This window comes from Crocodylus porosus, unplaced genomic scaffold (assembly GCF_001723895.1).
Source record: "Crocodylus porosus isolate Cpor-Errol unplaced genomic scaffold, CroPor_comp1, whole genome shotgun sequence".
Taxonomy (NCBI): domain Eukaryota; kingdom Metazoa; phylum Chordata; order Crocodylia; family Crocodylidae; genus Crocodylus; species Crocodylus porosus.
The window spans coordinates 7,594,769-7,612,318 of NW_017728939.1; the positions used below are offsets into that span (position 1 = coordinate 7,594,769).

The window sequence follows — 17,550 nt, forward strand, 5'->3', positions numbered from 1 at the left end:
CTTTCCATCATGTGATGCACAAGCAGCCCCCAGGCTTGTCCAGGTGGCTCCAGAACCGGGGGCATGAATGCCCCTGTTACTGCCCGTCACTGAACTCGGGGTCTTCACCTGGTGTTGGTGACTAAAATCAGGGGCAGAGGAAAAGGGGAGCGGGGAGGCAAGTGGTGGCAGCATTCATCCCCCAGGGTCTGGAGCCACGCTGACAAGCTGTTGTCCCGCTGCTGGAGGGGGCTCACTGGGCCTGCAAGGAGCCCCGTGGTCCAGATCCGGCCAAGGTTTGACAGCCCTATCGTAAGGAATGGGGACCGTGTCCCCTCCAGGGTAAGATAGGAGGCACCGCTGAAGCAAGGCCCTGTGGGGCGTTGCTCCAGCCCCTCGCCCTTCTCGCCTGCGCATACTCGGGTGGAGCGCGGTCGTTCTCCTCGGGGCGAGCGCCACGTGGCCTGCCACGCGGGGTCTGTGGCTTGGCACGTGGTCTCCCCCTGTGGTGGGATGCAGCTATGGGCTGTTTCTGACTGGAGACTGCTTTCTTTTTCTCAGCTGCTGGGTGGCAGTGCCCATGCCCAGCGCCTTTCCTCCAGGCCTCAGCAGAGCTTGGCCCCGAGGCCGCCCCCTACCCCTGCCTTGCCTTTTGTCCCTCACTAACTCTCTTCTTTTTTCCTGTATCTTTTACTCTTGACTCTCTAGCCAGATCTTTAGTAGTAAGAGGAATTTCTTTCGGATTCACCCCAACTGGAAACCGAGGTATTGAGTGCTTGGATATGCTTCCCACGAGTTGTTTGGGGTCGGTTTGATTTCATCTGGGTGGACATCCCTCATGAATGCAGCCGATTGCCAGGGGCCTGCATGTTGGCCTCCCCGCTCCCAGCGATGCCTTGCAGTGAGAGCGGCGGTCATGGAGATATGCCTGCTCTCCTCTGCCTGCTTTGGTGCATTGCCGGTGCAGCCGGGGACCGGGGGGCTGATACGGGGAGAGATGGAGCAAAACCGGAGTGCTTATAAAAGGGAGGAGGCTTGCAGTCTGGTGATCTGAGCACGAGCGCCTGAATCCTGAACTGCCTGGTGGGGTCTCAGACTTTCCCTTGCTCAGATGGCATTTCCCATCTCCACCCCAGGTGCGGCAGGGATGATGCCTGCTGGAAAGTGCTATGCAAAGTGCCACATATCCACCCCCAACGCTGGTCTTTGGGGGTGCTGCTGGACGAGGATTCAAACCACCTTGGGTTGGAAGCCCAGCGGAAGGAGCTTTGCCGACTCCAGACCCTCCCTGGTTTTCTCCATCTCTGCCTATCACCCCTTGCAATGCTGCACTGGAAAGCTACCGTCGGCGGGTGGGATTGTAGATGCAGGACTGCTAGCCATTTTGGGATCAACTCCAAAGAGTCGAACGGCGCAAGGCAGAACAGAGAGCCCCAAGCCTCCCCCCACCTCCTCCCCTTTCAGACAGCGCCTTGATTCCCCCCTTGTTGTAAGCACAGGCGGGTGCACCAGCAAATGGACACGAATGAGTGCAGGTGGCCGAAAATTTTCCAACCGAACAGGTTTTCGTTGGAAAGTGCTGATTTGATGCAATCGAAAGGTTTCCCCAGCACGGGTGTTGATTCCGCTTAAATATTTGCAGGAAATGAGCTAAATATTTTGTTTTGACTTTTCCCGTCTTCCCTATCGTTGCCCCTAAGAGAGAGGTCACAGCCAGCTGGTTGGAGATGGTCGGGACCACATTTTGGAAGACTCGTGTTCTGTGCAAAAAGTCTGGGGTTGCCGATTTGCCTCCCGTGAAACCATCCGGTGGGGTCTCGGACTTGCCCGCGGGACGGAAATGCCGTCTCCTGGCCTGGCCTGCTGATGGAGGGTGCCGAGGGCTGCAGGAGCCCGGCAGTAGCCAGAACAAGCGGTTGCTGCTTGAGCTGACGCTACCCATGGTCCTCTGAGCTATGGTCATGGCTGGAGTGGAGAGGATGGGGTTTTGTTTTTGTTTTGGGGGGGGGTCTTTTTTAAAGGAAATTTTTTATGTCCCAAGTCAAATCAGCCAAATCAATTCCAAACCGGTGCTACCGGCCAACGTCCTCCACCCCTACCTGGGGCTTCGGAAGTTTCCAAATCCAAATGTTGGCGGGCATCCTACGTGCAGGCACACGCCTGGAGACTTGGGGCTTGGATGCTTGTCCTCAGCCATGTGGCCGCAGGAGCAAGCTAGAGAGGAGTCTCCCATTTCCCTAAAGTCGGCGCGTAGCCAGGATCTTCCCACTGGGAAGCTGAGCGGTCAGGGGACTACCCCCGCCACGTTCATGGTTTTCCCCTGTCCTCGGAAAATCGCTTTAGTGGCCGTGGTATTTGGAGAGGATGTGGGGGACAGCTGGAGGCGGTGGCGTGCAGAGGGTTTCTCCGCTCTGCCGCAAGCCCGAATCCAGCTCGTGCAGGCAGCGCAGAGCAGCGTGAGCTGTGCTAACTTGCTTGAGTCCATCGGGATGTGTTTGGGTGTCCGGCGCAGGCTGGAGTGCAGGGTGCAGTGCCTTCACTGCTGTCACTGCCTGTGGCATCAGGATAAAAGCTGGCTCACGCTGGCCTCCGGTAACGGCATAGACTTAGCATCAGGCTTGACCTTAGTAGAGAGGGCCCCTTCGTGGCCAGGCTAGGCCGGCCGACTGCAATGAGAGCTACTTGCCGTAAGGCAGCAGAAGCCCTGCCCGGCAGCCCTTGGCAGGAGTGACTTCCCCAGGTGGGTCAGAGCTGTTGACCGAGCTCTGTGGATGGAGCAGCCCCCTGACCTGGCTTGTCCCGCGAGAAAAAAGATGGCTTTGGGGTTCAGGCGTGGGGAGCACTGGGCTCTCTTCCACCGTTTTGCCGTGCCGCTTTGGGGAAGGCACTTCACCTCCGAGCATGATGGAGCGACCTCCCCGGCAGAGTAGCTGCGAGGCTAATTTAGCCAGTGCATGCAAAACATCCTGCGCTTTTAGGGTGGCCAGGGCCTGATGTTTGGTGGCTGAGAGCTGCCGTCTTGGCATTAGAGCTGGGCCATGACTGGGGTAGACAAAGCCTTGGCTGGGGTGATCTAGTTGGGGCTGGTCCTGCTTTGAGCAGGGTCTCAACTAGATGTGACCTCCTGAGCTCCCTTCCCACCCACGTTTTCTATGGTTCGGGATGACTTCTCCAAAGCCCACGCGTGTTTGAGCAGAGGGCTTGGAGGGTCGAACCTCCAAGACATCAGATATGTCTTGGTCCATGATGGGGCCGATGTTCTTTTGAGGGTTGGGGCACACGGAGGAGTTACCGAAGGTGAAACCGGGGTGTGAACATACAGTATGTGGGCCTCTTTGCCCCAAGCACCCATGCATATGCTCTTACCCCGTGGCAACTGCAAGGTAGCTCGCCCCACTTCGGTGGGCTAGGCCACCTGGCATTGACCATAGGGCTTTGAAATCCTCAGCTGAAAGGCATCTGCAAGCCCTGAAAACTAGAGTCCCCTTTTCCCCCAGTATGAAATGAGAGACCCCCTCCCAAAATGGATGGAAACTTGTACGTGGATTTCCACGAGCTATTGAACCCGCACCCGGCCAAACCCTGCAGGGCCCCGAGAGTGGGGCGCCTTGGACTTCGGCCTCGTGCTGACTCCCCACCCTCACTTCCCGCTCAAACGTGCCTGGAAGCGGAAGCGAGTCATGTTTGCTCTCTCCCTGGCAAAAGGGCCGGGAGAGGGACCGAACCGGCCCTGGAGACCAAGTCGCCAGGCCCTGCCTCTCCTGCCGAGCTTGCTGCATGGGCTGTAGGGTCCGGGCTCTGGGGTTTTGCATGGCGTGCGGCGGTTGTGCTGGCTGGCTTGCATGGGGTCTGCCTGCGGCATGAGGGCGGGAAGGGATGGACAAGACGTTCTAGCCCGGGGCGGCGTTCGCCGTGGTTTCTGGACCGGGCCTGAACCTCTAGAACGGGGCCTGCCCCTCTCCCGCGAGGCCTCGGCGGAGCCAGGGCGCCCTCCCGGGGGTCTAGGCGGTTCGAGGTTCCCGCTCAGCAGATGCTCCAGACTCCCCGCAGCCTTTCCGAAGCCCGGCGGAGGCTTCACCCCGCCACTGCTTTCCCCATGGGCTTGTATGGGGTGGGGGGGATGCAAGCTTCAGCTGCTTGTTTAGCCCCCCGAGGCCCTTTTGGGGCTGCTCCCCAAAGCCTCAGCCATCCAAACACCTCCTCTCTGGGTTTCCGGCGGCCTCGTCCGACTGCTTCTTTCCATTCTGTGTCTGTCTCCTGCTGTCACTGCTTTGTCTTCAGCCCACGACTAGGTAACCGCACAGCGCGCGAGGCCGGAGCTGGCATCGGGGCCAGCAGCGCCAACTGGGAATCGTGCCCCCCCGGGGGAAGGCCACCCCAAGCTCCTTGTCCCCCAGCTGCCAGCCCTCAGGTTGGGAGCCGGCAGGATTAGCACTCCAGACCCCGGCAGGGTGCAAAATGAACCGTGCGGTGCCCACCAGCACGTGGTGCCAGGGGGCCCGTGCCAGGAGCTTTGCTGGGTGCCGGTACAGCGAGCTACAGGGGCAGAAATGGCTTGCTCCCGATTCTCCTCTCCTTGCATTTGCAAAACTGCTGGCATCAGCAGCGATCCTCCTGACTTTCAGCTGCGTCCACGAGGGGGGTCGGGCCCGCGCTCACCTCTGAGCTCTCTGCATCCTCTCCCTGAAATGTTTTCCCCGGTAGATTTTTTTTTACGTCCTCTTTTTAAATCCATCTCATCTCCTAGCCACCCAGTTGGAGTCCCCTTTTATTTCCTCATTTGCCAGTGGCCCCTGGGAGTGCGTGGGCACGAGCTAACCAGTCCGCAAGGAGGGGAACACAAGAGTGTTTTTGTGTAGGTCCTACCTAAACTAAACCTGTCGTTAATACTTTCTTTCAGTGGAGTTTCAGATAAGGGAGCGGGCAGGTGGTGGTGGTGGTGTGTGGGGGGGAGCCTGGAAGGGTTTGATGACTTGGCAGCTAGCGATGGAATTAAATTAGGGCCTGAGCTGCCTCGTTAATTAATTACCGAACGGTCTGTTTCCGCAGCTGCAGGCTGGGCAGGGCCTAGCGGTCAGCCCCTGGCATGGTTGTACCTCGTGGCCTCTGCCGAGAGCCTGACCTGCGCCGGGAGTCCCGAGCGAGGGCTGGGATGATGCAGACTGACTCATCCCGGCATCGCAGGCTGCGGCAGGAGGGCAGGCGCAGCCCCGTTCAGCCAGGCACCGAAGCAGGTGGATCGTCCCAGGGCGTTAGCAACGTGCTTCGGTACCTTGCAGGATCGGGGCCCCAGGGGCTTTGGAGCTGGCTGCGGATAGCCTGGAGGTGCCCCAGCCCTGCTGTCTTCCCGGGCGGCCTCGCGGTCTCCTTCCCGTCCCTGATGCAAGTAGCAACTCGGGGCCGCTCCGGCAGCAGCCTGGTCCAGCCAGGGGCTCGTGTCCGTCTCCCTCCCCGCCCCGGTGTCGTGGCTTCTGTGTGTGTCCTCCCCGCAGCCGCCTCCGTCCCCTCTCCTTTCGTCTCTGTCTGTCAGAAAAAGTGTTGTCTTTTTTTAAACGCAAAAAACGACCTAGGGACTTTCCCTGCCAGCCAGTCGGGGTCCTGCTCCATACACCGTCCCGGCTAAAGGGAGCCCTGGGCTGAACCCCATTGAAGTCCCGCAGGGTTTAAGGTGAAGCGGGAGCATCCGGCAGCAGTGCTGCAGTCCCCCCTACACCCATGCAGCCTTGCCGAGCCCTTGGCCCAGCTGGCCCAGCCCTCGCCAGCACTGCGAAGTTGGCATTGGGACCTGACACCCCGTTCCCAAAGCTCAGGGTCTTTTTTGCAGTCCGTGCTCAGTCCGTGACTCCCTTGAACTTGGGCAAAGCTTGAGGTCTTCCCATGGGGCTTCGCGGGCTGGAGCAAGGCCCTCGGGGTTGGGCCCAGTCGGGGAAGAAGGCATCCCCTCTTGGGCTCACCCCGTTGCCTCCCCCCCGCCCCAGGAGAGCCCCGTCCTCCACTAACGCGCGCTGTGCTTCCTCCCGCCGCCCCTCGCAGCACCAAAATGGGCCTCAAAGACCGCATCCGCCTCAACAACGCCCAGCGGCAGAGCGGCCGGGGGAGGCAGCACCTGATGCCCCCCATGCGGCGCTCCCCCAGCACCGAGAACGTCAACGAGGTCCCCAGCCCCACCAAGGTGCAGAAGAGCTGGAGCTTCAATGACCGCACCCGCTTCCGGGCCTCGCTGCGGCTCAAGCCGCGGCCGCCGGTGGAGGGTAGGTGCCCGCAGGCGGCGCCGGCCACATCCCCTTGCCAGCTATGGGCAGGGAGGAGCGGGGTCCGTGAAACCCAGGAGTCCTGAATGCAAGTGGTCTCCGGAGTGGGGAGCTGTCTCCGTCCCATCCTGGAGGGGGTCTTGGCTTGGGAGATGCCCAGGGCAGGAGGGGCAGGGGACGTGGCAGAGGATGCAGGAGAGGAGCAGGCGATGGTGAGGGTGCTGGGGGGTGCTCTGGTACAGGGTGCATCCGCAGAGCCGTGGGGGTGGGAACAGCGGGCTTGAGGGCACGCGGGTGTGCAGAGTTGCCCCCAGGTGCCCTGGGGAGCAATGAGGGGTGGGGTGGGATTGAGAGGCCTGGCAGAGCTGGTGGGGGGGCCCGTCGCTGTGTCAGCAGGAGGTACCAAGGGTTTAGGCTGGATTTACTGCTGTACCAATATTTAGGCTGGATTTCCCTGGTTCCCATATGTGCTGGCCATAACCACAAGCCCCCGGGGTCTCTGCCCAGCCGCAGGGCCCAGGGCTTAGAAGTGTGTGCAAAGGCCTGTTTCACATTTTGCCCCCTTCCTTCCTTCCTTCTGTTGTGCATTTGAGTCTCTTTCCAATCTGAATGGTTCCCCCCAAAATGCACCCCCCCACACACACACACACGCACCCTGCGTGTGACAAGCACCCTATGGGGCAAAGTTGCAGTTAGGGCACAAGCAGGCTGGAGGTCTCCACTATCAGCTCACTGCTGTCTGCCTCAGTTTCCCCCCTGGAGATGATCTATCCAGGGAAGGGTGTGGGCACGGGCGATGTCAGGAAAGGGAGCCGAGGTCACCGGTGACCCGGACAGGGCCAGTCTGGCTCAGGATGAGCCGACGAGGGAGCTGGGACCCAGGCTGGCACAAGGCAGAGGCTGCGGTCAGGGGAGCCCCAGCGAGGAGGCCGTGTGAAGCTGTAGATCTGAAGGCAAGACAGCGGGGTGTCCTCACTGCCATCCTGTGCTCTGCCACCAGCCGACTGCCCGGCGGAGGACGGCAGCGAGGAGAAGGGCCACCAGAGCGACCTGACCTTCGAGGACATCATGCCCGCGGTGAAGACGCTCATCAGGGCCGTCAGGTGCGTGCATCTGTCTATCTGTCCTCCTCTTCGCCCGCCCACCCTGGGCTACTAGCCCAGAGCAGAGGGAGGGCCTGGGGCATCTTGCCGGTGTCCCCCAGCTGAAGGGGTGGGCTGGGGCTTCCTCGGGGCGTTTTTCAGGTGACTGCTGCTGAGAGGACTGTGCATCTCTGACCGCAGTGCTTGGGCATCCCAGGCCAGCCCAGGGAGCACCGTGACGGCGAGAGGTGTGGGGAGCAGGGACGTCGCTGAGATGAGAGGAAGTCCCAGTCAGGGAAATGACCCCCTGTCCCGCTCGTCAGAGCACAGGTCTCAGAAAGAGCAAACATCCCCTCTCCAAATGAAGGCCCTATTCACCCCAGCCCGGGCCTCTGGCAAAGCTGAACTGGGGCTTGTGCTCTGTGTAGGGGGCTCTCTGCTTGTGTCCGTGCCATTTCTCCTGAGCCTGCGATGAGTTTGGAGACCAGCCGGCAGAGGGGCTTGTCCAGATGGGAGGCTTCTGCCTGGGGCGCTTGCCCCAGCCCCTTGGCGCTGCCTTCTCCGTGCCGCTGACAGCCGGCCCCTGCCGGCTCTCGCTCCCTCGCTGCCTCATTAATTTACCAGCGGACAGGCTTTGTTTCCCGGTGAAGCTCCTGACACAAATAGGTCTGCGAAGCGTCCCAGTGACAGCACAGGCCGTCTCCAGTTCACACCCCCAAGGAGGCAGCCGCAGGGAGCGGAGGCGGAGCAGAGAGGCCACTTTCATTGCCACTTTTTTTTCCTGGATGAATTGTTTCAGTCCTCAAACCCAAAAGAAGCCTAAGCTGCTGCGCCCACCCCAGGCCGTGCTCTGCCTGCCTCTCCCCAGCCATCCCAAGAGCCGTGGCACCTGAGAAGAGACCCCTCTGCCCCAAGCAGGTCCACCACTCATGCCCACCATCTTTCCTCGCCCGCCCCTTGGGTGGCATCCCTGGGGTGTCAGTGCCGAGGTAGCAGAAGAGGTGGGATAGGGGTGGGGAGGTAGGTTGAAAAGCCACCTTCCCCCACTGGTTGTGCTCCGGTGTGGAAGTGGAGTACAGTAGGCGCCGGGATATCTCACGAGAGCTGATGCCAGGACTCCTGGCTTCTCATCTTCGCTCTGGGAGGGCAGCAGGACCCTCATGGCCAGGACGTGGGGGGCGCGAGGCACTTAGGACTTGGTTTTATACCCCCTGGTGGGAGGAAAAGGAGGCTTTTGTGGTTGGAGCATAGCAGGGGGCTAGGATTTCGGAGCTCCTGGGTAGATGCAAACCACTTTTTTTCGAAGTGCAGCTACCCCGACCTAGACTTCTTGTTCTCCAGCGGTGCGCACAGGTTGGAGACTTGCCCACCCAGCAAACGGCACCGGTGCCCGCATCTGGACCTAGACAGACTTTGTCTGGAGTGAGGGCTTGCCTGTACTTAGACGGGGCAGCCGGCTGGGCGAGACCCCCCAGCAGAGATGCATCGCGCCCTGGCACAGCTGTGCCCCAGCTCCCTGGATGTAGTGAGCTCGCCCTGCAGCCTCAGACCCCAGTCTGTGGCCTGTGCCTACCGAGCGAGGCTCGTTAATTGGGGCCACTTAGTGCAAGCTGGAGGAGAGCACGGCTCCAAGTCCCCAGTGCCTTGTACGCCAGCCCCGCTGCTCCGGCTCTGCTGACGGGGAGTTATGAAGTTATGCATCACCGCCCAGGACAGCCCTCGCTAACAAACCTTCCCTGCCAGCCTCTCTGCCCCTGCTGTGTAAGCAGCATTGTGGCTAATTGCTTGACAAGGGGCAGGTGACTGAGGAGCAGCCGCTGGCAGGGAGGGAGCAGGGGCTGGGCCCTTCCCTCCTCCTCCTCGCTGCTTGAGGCTGACTCCAAGGACAAATACAGCAGCCAGGTTCTTCCCGCCGTGGAGCTTGGATACCGCTAGCTAGTAACGCAGCTGGAGCAGGGGTTTTCAACCTTTTCAGACTCGGGGTCACCCCTTGAGGCACAACTCGGCAGACTCGAGACACCCCGTCGGAAAATGCCGGCTCTTAGTTTTGACAACAGAAAAGCAGTAGAGCAGTGCTTCTCTTGCAGAGAACTCGGCAAGACCATGGCGGGGGGTGGGGGGTTAACACTGGGGCTTCCCGTTCAAAATCTCCGGGTTTATCTTTGCACACGTAACAGGGCTAACATTGCATGACACCCTCAAAGGGATCTCAAGGAAGCCCGATGGGAAATCGCTGCTTTAGACCCTCTCCCTGCTCCCCAGTCACCTAGGACCTGCCGCTGCCCTGGGCTCCCAGGACTCAGGCTCCAGGCTGTAAAGTCAGCACCGCTCCCCTGGGACAAAGGCAGCAGCCAGGAGGGCAGGCTGCCAGCTCCTCTCCTGGGAGTCGCACGCACAGCTGGGCAGTGCGTACCGAGCAGGGCACAGCCTTGCACGCACGGGGGGGTGGCAGGAATAGCCCCAGGGGCACCCAGCCCAGTGCCCTGTCCCCAGCAGAGGCTTTAGAGATGGTGTTCGAAGCAGGACACATTCCCTGCCAGACCCTCCCAGCTGCCAGCAGTCACAGATTTAAGGGTGCCTTTGCAAAAGGAGGTCGTGTGTGGCAGCCCCCAGGAACCCATTCTCCGTTGTCGCGCCTGGCTCGCGGTTCTGCCTGTGGTCCTTGCTTTGTCCTTGGTAGCAAGCCTGGGGACTGGGTCTGCACTGGGCCATGTCCCCAGCCACTCCAAAAGGCGTGGTACCTGATAAGAGACCCTCCACCCCATCAGAGACCCACTCCTCAAGGCAGGATGGCTGGGATGAAGACCTTTCTGTTGTTAACCATGGTCTCCCGCGGCAAACCCCTGAGCCAGAGAGGGGCTGTCAGGCAAGCGGCAAGTCTTGGGGTCCTCCAGGCGACCCATGGCTCACGCCTCCTGTGTTTCCCCCTCCAGGATCCTGAGGTTCCTGGTGGCAAAGAGGAAGTTCAAGGAGACCTTGAGGCCCTATGATGTCAAGGACGTCATCGAGCAATACTCGGCCGGGCACCTGGACATGCTGGGCCGCATCAAGAGCCTCCAGTCACGGTGAGAGCATCCCGCGTGGCCCTACGGGGCCCCTGCTGCACACAGCGATCCCGCGGGGAGAGCTGTTCCCATCCCGGGGTCCTGGCTGCCTTCCCGCAGCCTCCTCCCATGCAGGACTTGGCTCTCATATGACCCGCTCCGGGGGGGTGAGAGGATGAGCGGGGAAGTGGTGCAAAACTCAGCCGTCAGGAAGTTGCACCATTCCCTGCACTCCTTTGGGAAGTGGGTTAGCCATTTTATCTCCCCGTGCCCAGAGACTCTCTGGAGTTTGCAGGGGGCTTCCCTGTTGATGCCTACATCTAGGACCAGCACCAGGCTGATGGGTAGCAGGACAAAGCCCCGAGACTGAGAGACTTGTGGCCTTTTACACCGGCAGCCTTAGGTTGGAGCAGCCCTCTCCCCTGCCATATCCCCAGTGACGGGCCGGGAGGCCAAGGACAATGACAATTAGCTGCTAATGCTCTGAGCCCGTTGCCCCCTTCCCTTGGCCCTTTGCACAATGGCCACGTGAAGCCTGTCTGTGTGGCATGGAGATTGGGGCCCCGCCTGGCCGGCTTCCACTTGGCTAGCAGGGATCCTGCAGCAGTGGAGACGTGGCCGCCTGGGTTCCCAGCTGGGCTACCAGCGGCGGCACGTGTCCTGGACAAGCAGGGCAGCCTGGGCCATGCTGCATGCCATCTGCACTGCTCTGGCCTCAGCTGCACTCTCCCCTTCACGTCGCTGCCCAGACTTACCCTGTGACATCTCAGAGTGCGTGATGCTGCAGCCCTGGGCAGAGCTGTGCCCGCAGGGGATGGGAAGGGTCTTGCATCCATGTATCATACAGCCGCGTGCATGGTGGGGGGCTGTGCATCTTGCTCGGCTCCGGTCCCTATTCAAGACCAGATGTGAAGCTGGAGGGCTGGCTGGTTCTGGCCCTGTCCAGCGTATTCCCAAGCCTTTGAAAGTGAAGTAACCCCCTGCCCCCATGTGCTGGCTTCCCACGGACAGCGTGGATCAGATCATAGGGAGGGGAGCCATGCCGCTCGACAAGAAGATCCGGGAGAAGATGGAGAAGCCTGCGCTGGAGGCAGATGCGGTGGACGAGCTCAGTATGATGGGGCGTGTGGTCAAGGTGGAGAAGCAGGTACGGCCAGGGGCCCGGGTGGCACGCACAGCACCTAGCGTGGCTTCCAAGAGCATGGCACAGCCCAGTGCACGGGCCTGGCTCCTGCTGCACCCCTTTGGAGGGAGGTGTCCGCTGGAGCGAGGTGTCCGTCTGTCCATCCAGTGGTGGGTGGGAGAAGGTGGTCCACAGTCCCGTTTCAACCACGGTACTTTTCTCCAGCAAGAGCAGGGTAGGAGCTAGGACGCCTGGGTTCCCTTCCTGCCTCGGGGGCAGCGAGGTTGAATAGAAAAGAGGTGGGGACTGAACCGGGCTCCTGATGCTGCTACGTCCCAGCTGTCCCATGGCGGTCGTGCTCATGTCCCATCTCTCTCTTAGGCTCCCCATGATGTGAGCCTGGCTCCTGACTCCTGGGTCCGGCTCCTTCGTGCCTGCTCTCCTAGGAGCACAGGGTGGGCAGGGGTGTCCCGGCCTGCTTATCCCAGTCGCCTCTTGGCAGCTATGTCTTCAAGGAGTCCTCCAGGCATGCTTTCATGCGGGACTTCACCAGGGCTCGAACCCAGCCGTCCGGAGCTTCTGTGCGGCCCCACTGCCCCCCTGATTCTGGGGAGCCGTCCCCTGCAGCCCGGAGCCGAGGCTGAAATCCTCTTCCTCCCTCCCTGTTCCCCACCAGGTGCAGTCCATAGAGCACAAGCTGGACCTGCTCCTGGGCGTCTACACCCAGTGCCTACGGAAAGGCTCCACTAACTCCTTCAGCCTGACCGCCATGCCGATCCCTGCCCTCGACCCCGACATCACCTCCGACTACCACAGCCCCGTGGACCACGAGGACATCTCCATGTCCGCCCAGACCCTAAACATCTCCAGGTCGGCCAGCACCAACATGGACTGAGCGGGCTTCCTCGCATGGACGGGACAGCCCCAGACGGGGCAGAGCCGGGGCGAGGGGCAGCCCCCTTTCTGCAGACAGACGGGCGCTGCGTGGGCAGGCGAGAAAGCTGACCCCGGGCCCCGCCAGGCTCCGGACTCGCAGGGCGGGCCTGGGGCCTCCAGCCTCGTCGAACGGGTTTTCAACGCACCTTGATTTTACTTGAACAAGTCTTCCTTCCTGGACACGTGGGAATTATTAAGCCACTAGTATTTGGCTGAGGGGAGCCACGTGGCCACGCGGCAGCCACGACGGGCGCAGCAGAGAGGACAATGCTTGTGGCTTCGCCGAGGGTTACCCCTGCTCCCTCGAAACCACCCCTAGCAAGAGGAACTCCGGCAACTTGCTCGGGGAGCTGAGATGCTCTTTGTTTTAAGCAACAGACTCCAGACTTCGGTCTTCCTGGGCAGCCTTCTCTTCCGAGGGAAATCCACCCCAGCCTGCTCCCAGACGGGCGCATTTCAACCCAGGCCTCGAAGATCGGGGAGGGGTCCCGAGCCACCCAGAACCAGCCCAGGCCCCTTGTGGTATCTCCCGCAGCCTCTCGGGCGGCCGTCGACCGTGGCCGCCCCCGCGGCCAGGAGGTACTGCAGGCGATGAACCGTGGGACCTCGCCACCCGTCTTTTCCTTCCAAGCGGTGGCTTGGGCTGGAGGCTTCTGCCTGGAGCCAGCCTCGGAGTCAGCTTTGAAACAGGGTAAAGTCTGGCCGGGAGCTTCTCAGCAGCGAGGGGGGCGGCTCCGACCTCTTCGCTGATGTCCTCAGCACCCCTCCGGCTCTGGGGGTCATCCCTGGAGCTGGAGCTGGGATCTCATCAACAGCTATGCAAGGCTAGGTAACCCTTTCCTTTCCAGTGCTAAACAAGGGGCATTGCGACTTAATTGAATGTGTTTTTCCCTTTTTTTTTTTTTTTTTAACTTTTCTTTTCTTTCCATGTCTAAGAAGTAGCTGGGGCACGACCCGGTTCTCCCTGAGGAGGCCCGGTGAGTTTGTCCCCACCTTTCCTATCTCTTAGCTGGCAGGGGCACCATCTCCTGCAGCCGTGACTGTAACTATAAGCACAGTGGAGCCTTCTGCACAGCAATGCACGCTCTGAGGGTAACCATATATGCAACAACGTTTGAATATGCAACCTTATATCCCGGCGGGGCTAGGGATGACTAGCCCGTCGGCCTAGGCAATACGCATCTATCTGTGTGTGGGTGCATGGTGTGAGTGGGTGAGCCCACGCCTGTCGGTGGCTGGGTTTCGCAGGACGATGGGATTCTGCTCCTGGTGGAAAGGGTCCCGTTGCCTGGGGGGCAGAGCTGCGCGTCGGGCCAAGCGCCGGCCTCGCTGCATGTGGCGCGCGTGGAAATGCAGCTGGCTGGAGGTCCGTTGCTGGAGGAGAGTGTGCGTGTGTGTGTGTATGTGTGGATGTGCAGGCAGGAGAAGGAGTACTAACACTGTAGCATAGCTTTAGACCTTCTCTTCCCCACCGCCGTGGGGCTCCCAGCTCCCCCTCTGCTTCCAGACGCCTCGAAGTGGCATGCCGGGCACTGGTAGTGTAGCGTGCCCAGTACCTCCGTACCTCGCTCCCCCAGAGGTTGTTCCCCAAACTGGATTGCTGCTCCCACAGCTGGACACATGGCTTCACTTTTCAGTGGCCCAGCCCCAGTACTTCACCCCTGCTGCCTCCGCCCACCCATGCTTCCCTGCTAGATTAAGACCCGTCGCCACAGTATCTGGGGAGGAAATTGCCCCCAAAGGCCCCCTGATGCCCTGGTGCATCCTCCAGCTCATGGGTATTTGCAGAATACCTTTCAGCAGGTGGCTGCACAATTTTTCATTAGCTGCTCTGCTCCCCATCGGTGTCTGATTAGTCGTTTAATCACATGGCATCACTGTCCTGCCATGATTAGATGCCTGAAGTGTTTTCAAGTGGAGTGACCAGGGCTCTTGCCTTGTTTTTCAGGTGGAGGAAAGGTCCCCACGCTCACAGCCACAGCTAGCAGGCCCCCAGGGCTTGGCGTGGGGAAAATGCTGGGGCGTCGGGTTTTATCAGCAGCCAGAGAGGCACATAGAGCTATTCCCATGGGAGCTTTCCCCCCTCAAGGTCACAGACCCTGTAGCTCAGAGAGCAGCCGTGTGCACACACGTACATGTGCACACAGCCCTGCCTATGTGTTCTTCCACTTTATCCCGACATGAAAATAGCAGCTCCTCCCTTTGCTATTTGAATTATAGCTGGGCCTCTTCCAGCCCCAGAAAGGCAGCGAGGCAGGCGAACGGGGAAGCTGAGGCTGGCGTGGGGGAAGGGACAGGACGGGAGCAGAGCTGAGAAGCCAGGTGTCCTGGCTCCCAGGCTTGTGCCCTCGGAGGTGGGATGTGATCCCAGTATGCACAGGAGCTGGGTGCATCAAAGCGGGATCCTGAGCCCCTCTGAACCCAAATCCCGCTGGTCCCACCTGCACCGCACCGGGTGGACACATCTGCGTGTAAGTGGGGGTACGCATCTGCCATGACAGGCAGCCTGTGCCCGTGAGGGGTCTGTCCCGGGGGTCTGTATGTGCGCCATACCCAGCCCTGCCCTGCCCACCCCCTTGGCACAGTTGGGGGCATCAGGTACTAGCCTCCATGGGCATCCCCCAGACCCCATAGTAAGGCTCTCCTTCCTGTTTGTGGGGCCCGGTGGGGGTCACGCACCGGCCTGGGGGAGCGTCCTGAATGTGCATTTATGTGCTGTTAAAGCAACCCCCACCCCTCGGCTGTGGCAAAGGGGTGGGGGTTGCTTTAACAGCACCCAACCTCTGGCTCGGGGCCTGCCCCCTCCCAGGCTGACCTGCATCCCAGCCAGCGGTTGATGCCTGGAGGAGCGCAGGCCACCAGGCAGCCTTGAGCCAGCTCCGCCCTGGTGAAAGGACCCAGCTTTATCCCGGAGATGCCCTGTGCACCCAGGACCATTGCAGCCTGTCTTCCCCTGCCCCGCACGCAGCAAGCGCCCCCAAAGCATGGCTCCCATAATAGGCTGGGGTCCAGCTTGCTGGGGTGTCCAGCTGCCTCCCTTACCCCTCTTACACTCCACCCTCCCTGGGCAGAGCTGGCAGCACTCTCCATCCCAGGGGCTGGCTCAGGTCCTATCCAGGTCTCCTTCACCAAGGGGCACACCTGGGTGCTCTGGTATTGAGGCCCTTGATGCAAAGCAGGCGGCCATGCTCCGTGCAAAAGGGATTTCTGTCCCCTTCACCACCTGTTGGTCTCAACGGGGCGTGGGGGAGAGAGAAACCAATGCCCCCTTGTAGCGCCCACCAGCTCTGGCAGCACCAGGGCAGGAGAGGCAGCCGGCAGGGAGCTGGGTCGAGAGGGGGCAGGGGGAGGCCATCTGTTCAGCTGAGTCCTGCTTGCATTTCACGCCTAGGTAGTGCATGCTGCCTGCTCCCACCCCCAGGAGCGCCGACCAGAGGTGGTCTCACCCGAACCTCCTGCATGCTCATGCATGTGTTTGACTTCTGCACAGAGACCCTCGGCCCCGGCCCCCGCTGTACACACGTGTCTCGTGTGTCCAGGCAGGGCGGTGGCGGGAGAGGGGCAGGGGAGGGGGGCAGATTGCGGCGGCTTCGACCAAACGAAGAACAAAAACACAACAGCAACCCCCCCCCACCCCCCGATGGATCCCCGATGAGCCTTGTTCCCCCAACGATGATAGTTACCTCACTTTATTAACTTATTAACTTATTTGTTTCATTAAAGTTTTAAGTAGACGGCGGCCTGCGTGTCCTGTTCTTCCTCCATCCCGGCGCGGCCCAAGTGCGGGGCGCGGGCTGCCCTTCATCGCTTGGTGGGAGGATATTCCTTGCGTCTCTGCTTCATTCCCCCGTTAGGTGGCAATGTGGGCCCGTAGCCGAGTCCCAGACAAGCTGCTGCGGCCCCAGGCCCTGGCTGAAGGGAAATGCCCTGGTCCCTGGGTTGGGTGTCAAGCTGCCTGGGGAGCTCAGAGCCACTCCTGCCGCTGGGATAGGGAGCCTGTCTGGTCCCTGGGGTGGCGTGCGTGGCACAGCCATGCCTACCCACAGAGGTCTGCTCCCCCGTCCCGGAGAGGGGCAGGTGGCGGTCAGAGCCCAGCAAAGCTCAATGTTCCCGCGCAGCTTTTGGGTTCAGCAGATCGGCCTTTCCCAAGGGCCAGCCCCCCACTCCCGCTGGCTCGGGGGCTGCTCTGCGATGCCCCTGCCTTTGGGGAGGCTGAAAGCCCTGCAGTCACCTGCAGACCTCCCCAGAGGTTGCTGCCCCTGAGCTGGGACAGGGGGCACAAAATGACTGATGTCCCGGCTGTGGTAGGGCGGACCCCAGGTGTCCTGACCCCCGCCTAGAGCTGGCACGAAACCCGAGGGTCCTGACGCGCTCCCCCGCTCAGACGGCTGGGTGCGGGGGCATCTCGCATGCCGTATCACCATTATCTCTGGGGCTGGGCCCGCAGCGGAGGATGCTGCCCGCAGCTAGCCAGGAAGCCGCGGAGCCTGGAAAGGAGGAAGCGTGTGCAATGGAGCCATCGTCCGGACCCTCGGAGCAATGGGGCGGCCGCGTGAGCGAGCGGCGGGGCCCATGCTAAATTGGAGACGCCCCCGGCTGTGACATGACCCCCCTCCCCATGCCTCGCAGCCGTGGGTAAGCACACAGCCTTCCCTAGCAGGGCAGCGCAGACTCAGGTACGTGCCCCATCTTGCTCCGGGCGGGCAAGGCTGCTGGTGCCAGAGGAAAGGGGGTTGCCCAAGGTTTTGGGCCAGGCTCTACTTGCAAGAGGCAGCCAGCTGCTGTCCCCACGACTGTGTGGTTGTGAGGCCGGCAGGGGCGTGTGGGCTTTATCAGTGCTGTTCAGGCCAGGAGTGGAGAGCCGGGCCTCGTGCCCTGTCAGAGGAGATGGTAGCTGGAGGTTGCACCATCTCGCAACACACCTGGTGCACGTGGTGCTGCTCAGCTCTGCACAGTGTGCTGCTGAGTCCAGCCCAGCTGGCCCCCCCCGGGGCTGCTGTACAAAGAGGTCCTGGGCGGTGCCCGGGGCAGGGTGCTGGGCACCATCTTCAGCCTTGGGGTGGGCAGGAACCTTTCTGGAGGTCTCACAGGGGGTTGCATAGTGATGGTCTTTGGCCAGAGGCTGGGGGTGGAGC

The 17,550-nt window shown here is 61.2% G+C and overlaps 1 protein-coding gene across 1 annotated transcript in view; it reads left to right on the forward strand.

Annotated features, from left to right (window-relative positions):
- The window catches only part of KCNQ4 (potassium voltage-gated channel subfamily Q member 4), a gene marked incomplete at its 5' end in the record, with an annotated part of 66,381 nt that extends 50,227 nt beyond the window's left edge, over positions 1 to 16,154 (forward strand). Inside the window, 5 exons of the mRNA XM_019547538.1 lie at positions 6,013 to 6,230; positions 7,231 to 7,333; positions 10,246 to 10,377; positions 11,368 to 11,503; positions 12,156 to 16,154. Of these exons, the coding sequence (XP_019403083.1) occupies positions 6,013 to 6,230; positions 7,231 to 7,333; positions 10,246 to 10,377; positions 11,368 to 11,503; positions 12,156 to 12,374 (808 nt within the window). The remainder of the gene's footprint in view (positions 1 to 6,012; positions 6,231 to 7,230; positions 7,334 to 10,245; positions 10,378 to 11,367; positions 11,504 to 12,155) is intronic.
- Between the last annotated feature and the right edge of the window lie 1,396 nt (positions 16,155 to 17,550).